General features: G+C 40.7%; 1 protein-coding gene across 5 annotated transcripts in view; it reads right to left on the bottom strand.

Annotated features, from left to right (window-relative positions):
* The window catches only part of TRAPPC9 (trafficking protein particle complex subunit 9), a 523335-nt gene that overhangs the window by 73388 nt on the left and 435865 nt on the right, over window positions 1-14082 (bottom strand). Inside the window, exon 22 of one of the 5 annotated variants that reach the window (XM_087743764.1) lies at window positions 13770-13843. The exons of the other annotated variants lie outside the window; for them this stretch is intronic. Within the exon in view, the coding sequence (XP_087599890.1) occupies window positions 13806-13843 (38 nt within the window). The 3' untranslated portion in view covers window positions 13770-13805. Of the gene's footprint in view, window positions 1-13769; window positions 13844-14082 lie in introns of those variants that run through there. 5 annotated transcript variants of the gene reach the window in all.

Here is a 14082-nt window from a genome sequence, read left to right as displayed (position 1 = left end):
TGTATCTCCTCCTTCAAAACTTCTTACCATTTATAGGACAATGAAAAAAGAAAAAATGCAGGCCTTCTGGAAAGCCAAGAAGTTCACTTTTCCTCAAAGGAGAATTTACATAGTTCTCCTATTATATATTATTATATATTGTATTAGATACTCTATCATACAGTTCCTCTCACCCATCCACAAACCACCACACCAAAATCTGGCTGCTCTTTATAAAATATGCCTGTGGCTATACAAGGCATTGCAGAGGATATACAGTGATATCAGGGAAAAAAGTCTGTCTCTCTTCTCAGCCTCTCAGAATATTGCTATACTAGATTTAAACATGGAAAGGTCAATGGCTTTAGCTGTACAGAGAAATGAATACATATTTGCAAAATTAAACAGAATTCTGATTAGTAAGGAAAGGAAGACAGGGCTAAAAATGCTGCCCAGCGCCAACTACTGAGGGATGGCAATGAAGAACTGGTCTCTGGGCGTGCTGAGACACAGATCACCTTGCACAAAGTCCATCATTTGGAAAGGTGCACCCATCAAACCTCCAGCACTGTGGAGCAGAGAGTACCATTCCCCTCAAAGCTGCCTCTGAAATGCCTCTTCCTATAAGCAGAAAACAGCAGAAATATAATCAGCTCTCTACGACTTACAGACTTTCAGTATAAAAATGATTGTTCTGGGACTTTTAACTATTGTCTCAGCATTTTTCACTATAGAAGCTTGTGACCAATTGCCCAAGTAACATCTACAGAGAACAACCAGTAGCCCCCTGGAGATGGAGAGGTTGGAGAACTTCAGGAGACAAAACTGCTCTTCAAACTGATGAGTATGCCAGGAACATATGTCTGAAATGTGGAATGAAAGGACTAGAAGGAAACTGCTACTGGAAGGGCCCACCACAACAGACAACTGTATCACATTATGAACTCATGCCTAAACTGAAAGGAAGGAGTCTCTGAAGTTGATGTAACCCAGGGAAAACAGGAAGAACCGGAGTGCTGAAGATCCCTGAGAAACATGTCCACTAAGATATATCAATAACATCTTACCCTGCTGGAGGTATGAAAGCCTGAGATACAGTAAAGCTCTCAACGTGCCCTTTTTATCATCCTTGTATGTCTTTCATGGTACAGACTACCTGGATGGTGATGGAAGGAGAGAGGCAGCATAAGGAATGCCAAATGAGCTCCTGGATGGGTAGACTTGCTATGCAAACCCAAATCCTGCTGCTCCCTTGTCCTGTCAAGAGGCCTGGAGTGAGAGGAGGAGTCCTTTAGCTTGGACATCTTCCAGTCAGCCAGAAGATATTATAGAGCCAGATCTATATACCTGCACGGCCCAATTGTATCACCATGCAGCCAGGTCTGGGGCTTTTTCTCCATCCAGCTGACTGCGATGTGAGAAGCCCAAGTTGCCTGCCTAGCGCTGAAAGCAAACAACAGACTGGATAAAACACAGAGGCCAGCTTGCCCGTGGAGAGCGTGCAGCCTGGCAGAAAGGAAACCTGGAGAACCAATGACTTGCCCTGCTGCCTTGGAAGCGACAGCCCAGGAAAGCCTTTTGGCTGAGACCATAAAAGTAAATAAGAACTGAAAGGTCATTGCCTACCTGTTGTTTCCTCAGCTGGACACTTTTCCACCACAGGCACAGAGTATCTGAAGATTATTTTGTCTTACTACTGAAAGCTTCTACCTCTTCAACAGCCTGCACGCAAACTGGCAAGCAGACCACGACCGAGCTGCAGGTGCAGACTCCTGACGTTACGGATTATTAGGTTTCCTCCTGTTTGTTTTCCATCTCAGCACTTTGTAATGCTACCAATTAAGGGCTAAATTTATAACGGGTGCATTTTTGCAAAAGGAATTTATTCAACACTTCTCACATGTAATGTGATTATTTTTTCTTACAGTGTCCTAAAGTGTTTTACAAAATTAAAAATTACAGCTAATTCCAAGACAGGAATGTAATACTGAAACCTATTCTAAGCAGCATGGCATCAACCACCAATTACTGTAAAAAACTATTTATTTAATATGTCAAGGCTAATTGTGGTAGCCCACCCAACACTTCCAAATAAATAATTAACAGCTGAATTTAGGAGCATGAGGTAATCAAATTCTCTGCTGCTTATGAAATGTTTAAAAAATGTATTGGTTTTATTTCAAAAGAGGGGAGCCTTTGCATAAAGAGCATGCTATTTCTGAGGGTATGAATGTATATGTACGTGACAGGAGTGAGAGAAGTTGGAGAAAGAATAATTCATTATTTACTTTTAGCCCTACTTTACAGAAATTTAGACAGAGAGCTTATACAAAAAGTATTCTATTTTTCCCCTCCCCCTGGTAAACCCGAAGTAAGGGACCTAAGAGAAAAGTGGGAGAGCAAGTCTGAGTCTCTGTTACTACACTGATATGCATTTAGTTGCATTTAATTCTCACAGCATGTATTTTTGCTATGGAGTATCACACAAGTCTATTCTTACTCTCAAATTGGCTTATGATTTTGGATCAACAGACCAATTGGTTTTTCCAACAATTCTAATTATTTTAAAAAGGTGAGTGCTGTTTTCTTGTGCAGGGAAGGGAAATCACCTCTTCAAAATCGTAACAAAAGTCACTACTTGGGATAGTAATGGTATTGCGTTCCATCACCCATTTTCCCTACGAGAAGTCACATTTTTTCAAGAAAACTGACAAAAGGCAGGGCAGATTCATAAGATAATGCTGATGTAGCTCATGGTTAAATGATGTTTTCTAAAGTACACAAAATCTTTAGATATATAGCTCTGCAGATCCGGTGAGGTTTGTAATGACAGATCTGAGAGTGACTGCTGAAATACTGAACTTTGCGGTTTCACCCACAACAGCTCTACAAGTCACGCTTGCATTTTACCACCCCTTGCTAGTACTGGTAAACCTTTGTCTCTCCCAAAAATCAGCTACAAGTGTCTGAAAGCCTCATCTTCTCTCTTCACTCTGGCAGCGAGCTACGGTCAGGCTCTAGACACGTTTTTCAGCATATTGCAGGGATTGTTCCAAGTTTCTGCACGTTTCCTCCAGGTTTTGTACACGTTCTCATTAAAGGCACCCAGTCCTGTTTGTATCAGGATCGTAACAAGAGGTAAACAAAGCACAGAGCTTGCGTTATTCTTTGGTAACATCCCTGTTCTACTACTCACATGTATGGGAGTCAAAAGTCTGTTTAAGTGTATCTTCAGTGCTTCTGGATAATGCAAATCCTGCAGGTGCCCCATGAAGCACTGAGTTAACCAGTTGCCTTCTGAACAGGCTATCTGATTGAGAAGAGATATAGTTCTTACATGGTTCCTAACCGCAAATCCAAAATCCTCAGAAACACAAATAATTTGAAGAATAAATTCCATTAGAAGCAGCTGGGAAAAGAAGGCTACCATTTGCTCTGACTTTTATGAGTAACCAAAAAGATACCTGAACTATTTTTAACATTCTTCTTGTCATTAGCAGGTTAGGATGTCACCTCTTCAAGACTGCAAAAACCCACTTCTCTCCAAATCTTTTCTCTAATTTCCTTATGTAATTTCTTGCGAAGGTGCATTCACCGTTACACTCTGAACACTTTTAACGGACCAGTGCCAAGCAATTACCCGCTATTTCCTAATGTTCCCAGTTTAATCAGATTTTTTTTGTTGTAGTATAATACAGAACTGAAGTAACCTGATTTTCACTGTAAGACTCTTTTTAGGGCTATGAAATACTTTGCAGGTTGGTTTCTTTCAAAATATCACCAGCATAAAGTTAAAAAACACACCACCACCCAAACCCTTTTATGCAATGCTGTTGGCTTAGAAGACCAAGCATATGGAACGGGCTACTCATTTGGGAGGTTGTCTTTGTGCCAGCGCATGAAGCAGGCAAGAAGAGACAAGATTTGCTTTTCATTTTTTCCCAACAAGCAGTTCATAACTGATCCTCTCCACACAAGTCAGTATTTGCAGAGCTGCTCTTACCATGCAAAAAGTGAACCCTTGATATTTTATATGGATAAGAATGCATGCAAAATAAAAAACTGCAGCAACAGCATATTAGTGGCTTAAGTTCACCTGGAGTCTTGGAGTTACATTAAAGACTTCCTAATCTGCCTCCCTAAAAGAGAAGAATTAATAGAGGTTGTTATAAGTATTAGGTATAGCAATCCTTTACATTCAAAGATCTGTAAGAAAGCTCATCGCAAAAAGATAGTAAATAGATTGATGTTATTTGGCTAATCCTGTTTAAGTATCTAGGATTGCAAGCTGGAATTAATTAGGTGACATTACTGTTACTGAGCTGTGGTTACTGTCAACCTGTCTGGGAGAAAAAGTATAAAAAAGACCAAATGTCAGAGTTTTCAAAAGAGGCTCATGAAGAAAATATTGCACAGAAATAGTATTACACCCCTCATTTCTTAGCAAGCACAGACATAATAATAAATAATGAGGACAGGGGAACTGTTAAGGACAACGCAGACCACTCACCTTGGTTCATTCAAAAACGCATTTACTGTGATACAAACACATACAAATGAATACATCCATATTTCTTCAAGTAAAAAAGGTAATTCTTAGAGAGTGGAAGACCTGCCATGAAAATCAGTCGTTTTGAAACTGATGTAGGAGGGTTATGACACAGATCTATAAAATCATGAGTGACATGGAGTAGGTGAGCAGGGCATGACTGTTCACAGTCTCTTCTATCAGAAGCAGCAGGGGAAGTCAAACAAAAGTAGCAGATGGTGCACTGAAAACAAAGAACAGATATGCCTCGCCACACAATCCACAGTTAAGCTTGCCAAGGTAAGTTATGAATGTAAAGGGTTTCCTTGGATTAAAAAAAAAAAAGCGAGTGGACAAAAGGATCAGAAGAGAGAGTCATTGAGATCTATTAAATACAGCACTACTGCTTCTTGGGTGAGCCATAGACTGCTACGACAAGTGCTATGAATTGCTGTGCTCACTTTATTCTTATGCCGTTCCCCAGGATCTACCACTGGTGCTGTCAGAGACAGGATCCTGGACCAGAGGAGTCTTTAGTCTAACCCTGAAAGGCCCGTCATGGGTAAGACTAACCCTGTAACCAGAATGCAGTTCTGGTGTCTCTTTTTGACAGAGAATGCAGAATAAGGAGGCAGAAAAGAGAAAAAAGAAAAAAAAATAACTGAAGGGTGTAGAAAATGTTTTTCAGTGACAGACTTAAAAAGCTTAATCTGTTTAGCTTATCAAAAAGATGGAAAAAATTACTTGATTAGTGTGTAAGTATCTCTATGGAGAGAAAATGAAGAGCAATAAAGGACTCTAATTTAATGGAGAAATAAGTTACTAAAAGTAATGGCTGGAAGCTGGAGCAGAAGTTGTTCAAATAAGGCAGGGAAGAGGGGGATTACTCCTATCCTGACCTCTTCATACAAAGACCAGTACCTTTCTACAATCAAACTCAAGTTGTTGAGCACAATGTATTAGCAAGGAGTAAGAGCTAAGCTCCCAGAACATGGGGGAGATCACACTGAAGATGTTTATAAATCCCATGGACTCGGGGATATCCATTTGCAGTGGTTAGTGAGAGAGAAGGGAAAGACAGCCGTGAGCCAGGGCTTACTATGGGATAAAAGAGAGAAAGTCTGTTGTCAAAATTGGGGAAAGAGTCTGACAAAAAGAAAAACTTAGCAGATGTGAAGGGAGAAGCTGGAAAGCCTGGGTGAGAGGATGAGGAGTGAAGGATGTGAAGGGTGAATGCAAATAACTCCAACTAAAGCAATCACTGAAGTAACCCAAGCAGTGAATGACAAGAGCGGCTTTAGCTGGGGCGGCTTTGGGTAAGTCAGGGAATATGGGGAACCAGCCCCTCGCCTGAGATAGAGATTCAATCCTCACGGTCTTCAGTACATTCCTACTCCTCAGTCACCTTCTGAAGATAAACAGCAGGGGAGGATAGGAGTATGGGGTAACACATACTCATAAAGATGTCCATGGAAGACAGAGAAGACAAAGACAAAGCCTTAAGCCTATAACAAGAGCAGAAATTATAGCTTTTCTAGATCTCATAGATATAAAATAGATAACAACTGAGTTGTTTTGGTGTCGTGGTTTAACCCCAGCCAGCAACTAAGCACCACACAGCCGCTCGCTCACTCCCCCCCGGTGGGATGGGGGAGAGAATCGGAAGAGTAAAAGTGAGTAAACTCATGGGTTGAGATAAAGACAGTTTAATGGGTAAAGCAAAAGCCGCGCGTGCAAGCAAAGCAAAGCAAAGCAAGGAATTCATTCACTACTTCCCATCGGCAGGCAGGTGTTCGGCCATCCTCAGGAAAGCAGGGCTCCATCACGCGTAACGGTTACTTGGGAAGATAAACGTCATCACGTCGAACGTCCCCCCCTTCCTTCTTCTTCCCCCAGCTTATATACTGAGCATGACGTCATATGGTATGGAATAGCCCTTTGGCCGGTCTGGGTCAGCTGTCCTAGCTATGCTCCCTCCCAGCTTCTTGTGCACCTGGCAGAGCACAAGAAGCTGAAAAGTCCTTGACTAGTGTAAACTCTGCTCAGCAAGAACCAAAACATCAGTGCGTTATCAACATTATTCTCATCCTAAATCCAAAACACAGCGCTCTACCAGCTACTAAGAAGAAAACTAACTCTATCCCAGCTGAAACCAGGACATTTGGAAAAGCAGGAAGTCTGTGGCAGGGATCTGATTTTATTGGGTCAAAATAGCCATTAACAAAGAGTTGTCTACAGAAAATGAGATCATTTCCCAAAGATTTTCCTTAAATATAACGCATTATAAAGAGGCATCAAATATATAGCGGCTTGTATTGAATGTAAAAGGGAGGAGAGATCCAATCAGAGGTCTGAAAGAACTAGGAGTTTTTCCATCTTCTCGGACTCAGAGTTTTCAGAAAACTGATTCACTATTCACTCTCTCACATATTTACTCATTTGGCAGACCAGTTTCCCCAGAAGGCTATTTCAATTCAACAATGCCTGTAGAGCAGAGACAAAGCTGATAAACAGGGAACGATGGATGTTCACTAATATAAGACAGCGTGAGAGTGGAATGGCAAACACCTCATCTAGACTTCTTCAAAACAAATAGAAGAACATAAAAATAGTCATTACCAACTAAGAAAGAAAGCAGCATCGAAAAACAAATGGGAGTTAAAGCAAGCCAGGGAGAGCAGTCTGAAGAGAGGTGATGTGGAAGCAGGGATGGCCTGAACTTGTGCTACCACGCAGAGATGCTGTCTCTCAGAAGGGAAAAGCAGTATGTTAATCTCTGTATCACACAGGAGCCAGAAGTTGAAAACAGTTTGCAGCTCTTGCGAGCAGAGCGTGGGCCTGAAGGCATTGCTGCTGCCCCTGCTAAGTGAAACTTAAATTACATCCTCTTATTCCATTACCGTGGTATGTTTCCTATATTGTTTTATGTCATTTTAAATAACTACACCCAGTGGGTCTCCCAGCAGGCTGGTCCATGGACCGAGAGATTTCACTAACAGCTGTTTCCTTCTTTTACCTTTGCCAAATATAATCATATTGCATGAAGTTATAGTTCCCTGTACAACTTTGAAGAATTTCTGTGAACACCTCAGCAGTGGGCAGGGGTGAACTGGATAACACACAAGTCCTTTTCCAAATTTCTTCCTTGACAGTGATCGGTACTCAAGAACAAGAGGCAGGGCAAGAGAGGACCGTTAGGCTTTCTGAAGCTTTGTTGTGTGAAATGGAGATTGTCAGATCCTAGATCCCAGTCCACTTCACTGTCCAGTTCTCTAGTCTGTACTTTATCAGTTTGTCATGAGAATGTTATGGGCAACAGTGTCAAAAACTGTTCTCCATCATCCCAAGGCTGCCCCCGACCTTCACATCCCTGACCAGTTCTTCCTTGTTTAAAATGTCAGGTCCAGGCAGATCATAGAATCATAGAATCATTAAGGTTGGAAAGGACCTTTGAGATCATCAAGTCCAACCGTTAACCTAACTTCCAGGTCCACCTCTAAACCATGTCCCTAAGCACCACATCGACACATTTTTTGAACACTTCCAGGGACTGTGACTGCACCACTTCCCTTGGTGCTCTATTCCAATGCCTAACTACTCTCTCTATGAATAAATTTTTCCTAATATCTCATCTAAACCTCCCCTGGCACAACTTGAGGCCGTTTCCTCTCGTCCTGTTGCTTGCTCCCTGGGAGAAGAGACTGACCCCCACCTCGCTACAACCTCCTTTCAGGGAGTTGTAGAGAGCGATAAGGTCCCTCATCCCCTCCCCTCAGATCGTGTCCTCCCATCGGCTCCTCAATCACCCGTGTCTGGAAGCTGCCAGCAATGTGCTCCAGAAGCCTCCTGAATTCTTTGTGCCCTGCTCTGTTGTCCCTCCACCAGTTTTTGGGGTGTTTAAAGTCCCCCATGAAGACCAGCGCCTGTCCATGTGAGGCTTCTTCCAGTCATCTGAAGACCGTCTCATCTATGTCTCCCTGAACAGGCGTTGCCTGCGTTGGTCTGCCCTCTGAACCTGACCCATCAGCTCCCAGCTGGCTCATCATCAGCTTATGTTTACATCCTTCTGTCTAAACATTTCGCACTACCTATGGGTTTGGTTTACGTTTGGTATCAAAACAAGAGAGTGACAAAGTGCTCTGGTTTATCTTCCCCATTTACCTACACGCTGCTGCTTCCTAACTGCACTTGCAGGGACCATGCTTAACCTCTGTCAGCCTCAAATGGAAAATAAAAATAAAAATAAAAATAAAAATAAAAATAAAAATAAAAATAAAAATAAAAATAAAAATAGAAAAACCGGCATTAAGAAAATATTAAGAAAATACTTAGCAAGGAGTCACAGCTGGAAATGTTTGTTGGCCACTGATATTTTGGAGTTTCCCTGATCCTACTAAAGTTCCTTCCTTTCTCCCAGGGCCATTCACTGTGAAATCAGCACATTTTAGATTTGCATTTCTGGAGCCAAAAGCATGCTCATGAACTTCTTTATTTTCCATTGCTTTGGGAAATTCTGCAAATAAAGTGTTGTTTTAACAGTTTGCATGAAAACATAGCAGTGACTAAGATCCATTACACTCCATTTCAAGCCCAGACACCTAGAGAATTAGCTAAATGTGCACAATTTACCTCCTACGTAAATGAAGATTATGGTTAACTCTGTTGAAGTCAACGCAGTTAAGTCAGTGTAAGGTGAGATAAACTGGAGTAATGTCTAAAGCATTCATTTTAAAAAGTAGGAAATAAGTAAAATAGAAGTAAACAGACCATAGGCTTTCTGCTGGAGCGCACTCTAACAACCACCTACATGAAGAAAAGTGGAGTAGGTGTGTGTTCGTTATTATTCCTATAATTAGGATCTGGTCTAAAAAAATGCATTTTTATATATGAAAAGTTATATATTAAAAATACATATCGGCAAGTTATGCCATTTTAATTATAGAACTGAAAATTAAGGTTATGCACCTGCTATTTTTCCTGTAAATAAATCTCACAGGACAGAAGTCGAATATTACAGAATTTAATGTTGTCATTAAGGCTATAATTTCAATATTTGATATCCTAAAAGTTGGAAAAAAGATCAGAAGTTTATCTGAAACAAGAGACTGCTGGACCTTGCTTACCTTTTCTAAGGTGTTTTCACCTGAACAAGGTAAACTGAAAAAAATAGGCCATTTCTTTCTCCGCTGTCAGTGTACATGAAAAAGGCTAGGGTGAGCTCTGAAAGTCTCGTACTGCCAACAGAGAGCAGATGTAGGTAGGATGTAATGGAAAGGGCTGAAGGAGAGAAAGGTGGGGATGAACGGAGGTTAACGGATGAGCTCAGGGAGCAGCGGCCGGCCAGCGCTGAAGTGGAGGTGGTAAAATGTGACAAGAGTGGCCTGAGACCGGTGCCAATTAAAAGAGATTAAAAACTGCTGGAAAAAGAACCAGGCATTAATTTAGGAAGCATGATTGTGAAGCGAGCATACTCCGAGCTAGGAATGAAACTATGTCTGTGGTTAATAGAAAACACTGTAAATCTTATTAAGCAGGAAGTCTAAAGAGGCTTTTCTCTCATTTTGTACCTAGGAGTCTGAAAATCATTGCGTTATTAGATTAGCTTACAGAAAGGTAGTCATTCAATATCCCAGTCTTATCCATGGGGAAAAAATTGTTGAAAAAGAAGATTTATAAAAACCACCGATGCCAAGGCCTATAATTGGAGAAAAAGCATGGTTTAGCCCAGAGTTGGGCTAACAAATGCTAGCCCAGGGAACTCAGACATTGAGTTCAATGGGGATTATAAAGCTTAAGAAAAAGCAATACTTGCCAGCCATAGCTCAGTTTTTTCCAGCACTGAGACAAGAAGTAGTTGCAAGTGCTGGCTGCGATTGTTCATACTCGTCGTACACTTTCTGTCTGCCCTTAATCAGAGCAGAGGAATAAATGTTCATACCTAAAATCAGTTCTCACTCCTCGGTCCAAGTGGGACTGAGCAGCTGCGTGAAAAGAAATGAATCAAGAAGGCAGTTCACAGTTTCAAAATTTAGTGACATTGCTGTAGTCGAGTACTTTGGGAGACCCAGGCTTCATTCCCTGCTCTGCCACAGTACCCTTGCACACCTTGAGGCACGCCATGAATTCTCTCGCTGTGCTTCTCAGAGGTAAAAGTTCCTCCCTAATTTAGGAGTGCGCTGTCAGCCAAAAACCTGGGGGTGCTCCTAAACCACACTCTAAAAAGTCCAATCTTAAAATTAAAAATTCAGGGAAGGACTTGTAGTCAAAACAATGCTTAAGCACAAGATGAACTTACAGGTTTATTTAAACCACTATGGAATAATAAAAATTTAGGGGCACTTTAACTTCAGCACATTTTCATGCACTGTCCTAGAAACAGATAAACTTCTTGAATGCAGCCAAAGCATGTTCATTAATTCCTGAAGATGCCAGGTTGTCAAAAGAAAAATTAGCTGAAAGGAGTCCAGGAACTGAACTTCCAAACTTGGCTGGTTTAGTTAGCACAGCAGAAATAGGAACCTACCAGAAGGTAAAAATAACTGTTGATTTCATACAATTTTGGTACCAAAATTCTCATTGTTCTCTAAACTATAAATCAATTTACCACCTAAGTGTAATGCAAGCTATCTAAGTATTTCATACTTAAAGCAAACCAAGCATAGTCTCAACTGCTGTGACTCACTCGGGTGAAACAGAAAAAAAGATCATACACTTAGATTAAGTTTTCTAAACCATCAACATATCACAACCAGTCTGCTTTTTTTCAGTTGCTGAAGGATAGCCTCAGCAACCAGATATCAAAATGGACGGACAGTTAAATATTTTTCTACCTGCTCTTCACTGCTGAAATTTAATCTCATACACTCATGCCAGCCGTGAAGGTATTAGAGAGCTTCGTGTCCATCACTTTTTCATCATATGCTTGTTGGACTTTTAACCTTTTGTAGTAAAAAAAAAAAAAAAAAAAAAATCCATTGAATTTATCTTAGCAGTATTTTGGAGGTCCTATATATCAGCAAACACTCACTGCCAGGTTGTTGTATGATAGCCTCGATATCTTTAATAGTTGTTTTATTCTTGTCAATGTTGTGCTTTGCTTTTGGTTAGCAGTGCTGTTTTCTAAAGCCCTCTGTAGCATCGCACATGAACAAAATAGGGAAAAACACATGGACTTCCAATGATAAGCTAGCAAAGAAGGCTTCACCAAATTGTTAGGCTGCTTAAATCTGAAGGGTTCACAGATTTTTTTAACTGAGTATCCCAGCATAAGCTCTGCCCAATATCCTGCACGAAGGCAGTACCTACTAGCAGAGACATATAACATAAAACATTTTACATTGCATTTATCATACAGTATTTTTAATTGACTGCAAAAGATGCCAGTTCAAATGCAGGATGTCTGCACTGGTCTCAGTGGGGTTTTCTCTTGCAGACATTGGTATAAGCCACTGATAAAGTCAGAGGGCACCTTTGTGTCCCCATCTACGACGCTACGTGGCTGGCACCTGCTAAACAAGCTCCTGTAGTGTCAGGGTATGGAACAATGCTGTATTTATTATCTACACACAAAATAGAAAAAAAGGCCAATTTGTGGTCCCCTTCTGGTAATAACATCCTTTTTAAACAAAAATAATGTATTCTTAGTTGAGAAATAGTAACAAGGTTTTGTTGTCTCCAATTTTTCTTCAAGTTCCTCTTATTTCTCATTACCCAGTCTTTGATGATATTATACTGATTGTGATTGATACAACTTAATAGGTTTTGTGCCAGCTCTGGTGAATTACTGACACGCATGGAAAATTCCTCTATACCATTAATGTCACAGATACTTGATTACAATTATTATTATATTTTAAAGGAGGTACAAGAAGCTGTTGGACAAAGAATCCATACGCTGCATAACTTCATGTTGTAGAAAACATTGAGGGTTTTTTCTGACTGCTTTCTACGTGCTGTAAGAGGTTGATTTTCTTCTGCTGTGTCATTCTCATTTTTTAAGGCAACAGGTTCTTCCATGATTAACAAAAGGTCTGAATCACCTGAACAGTCTTGAATAGTCGGCATCCCCACAAAAGAGATTTTGTGGAGATCCATCCAGTTTCTATTCCTAAGCCACAGAACTTCTAAGATTTTTTTCCAGAGATAATAATGACAGTTATGAAACGAGTTTTAATGTACTATCTTGAGATAAGTGGGAAACCTTCTGGTACACCCTAAAAAATATATCTTTGAATCAAGAATGTCAATGTCGTGGTAACGGCAGCTTGAGAACATTTTCCCACATGAATCTCCAAAATTACTAGTCTTCCTTCAGCTGTCATTTATGTCTTTGTAGTGCCTATGTTGCATTCTTTATTATGTTTATCTTCCTTGTAGACATAGATGGAGACCATAACTATTTAAGGTATAAAGTGAGGAGTTATTTTCCTCTAAGATCAATCACAAAACAGAGGAAAAGTTGAGGGGCGGGGGGGAAGTGCCATGTTTGTACATGCACTGAGCAAAACCAAAATAAAGCAGCAAAATGCCATGACCTGTTCATTCATAATACGCATGTTTTTTTCCTATAGCAGTGCTAAGGTACCTCTCACTGTGGTAGCTAAGTGCCAAGACAAACATCACCAAACCGTGTCGTCTGCGTAAGAGCAGATATACCCCACGAACAGCAAGAAATGGTTTTGGTTCCAATGACCAATTCTGTCTAATCTCACTGAACTCCTGATTTCCTTATAAGCCTTTGCAACTTGAAAAGGTCATAGAGAAAAATGCTGCCTTGTACAGATGGAATGGTCGTTAACAACCTTGGATCCCTTTTTGGCCCCAGTCATTCTTGGCTTTGTACTTTTTGCTTCAAATGTGTAGCCTAACGTCTAACCCTAAACTGATGAGAGATGTAAATGAACATATTCTCCTGAAATTCACTTAAAGCCATAAAATTCTTCATTCGAAGCTGGAGAAAACTATCCTGGCACTGATGGCAAGTAACTCCATAGTGTGGCCAATTGGCCCATTAGTGCATCCCCAGGCAGAACTGCATCATGTCAAGAAGACATTTCTTCCGTAATTTTATTTCTATGTGTACCAAGCCTGCAGTTAACCCTTTCAGTCATTTGCTCCAAGCGATTATCTGGCACTCATTTTCACTTTCTTAATAATAAGTTGACAGCATGCCGCAGACAAATTGATTCACACAGCTACACAATTGATTAATTCCAGTTGGAAGGAGATCACTGTTGCCATGCAAGTCAGCAGGAATCTTGATTTTGCTTGTTTTCCTCCTCCTCTCTTTTTCACAAGCTCAGGCAGAAGGGAAGTATGCTGTTTTTGTCAAGATAACTTTGGGAGGGATAAAAACAATTAGCGAAGGTACAAAGTGCATTCACAGCACAAATAAATAGAACAATCTTGCATGTATACACAGGGAAGTAAAATGATTTAATGTCGAAGCCTCTCTTAAGGACCGTATCTGTAGTGTGTCCATTCCAGAAGGCAAAAGAACCCTTGTAGGCAAGGTCTCAGCAATATCAGAGGAGTGGAAAGCAAGCAGGGTGACTGTCAAGCGTATCCAGTCCTCC

The sequence above is a fragment of the Nipponia nippon genome, unplaced genomic scaffold, assembly GCF_047370975.1.
Source record: "Nipponia nippon isolate SJK-2023a ecotype South Korea unplaced genomic scaffold, ASM4737097v1 scaffold_1, whole genome shotgun sequence".
NCBI lineage: Eukaryota > Metazoa > Chordata > Aves > Pelecaniformes > Threskiornithidae > Nipponia > Nipponia nippon.
This window is presented reverse-complemented; position numbering and strand designations above follow the sequence as displayed.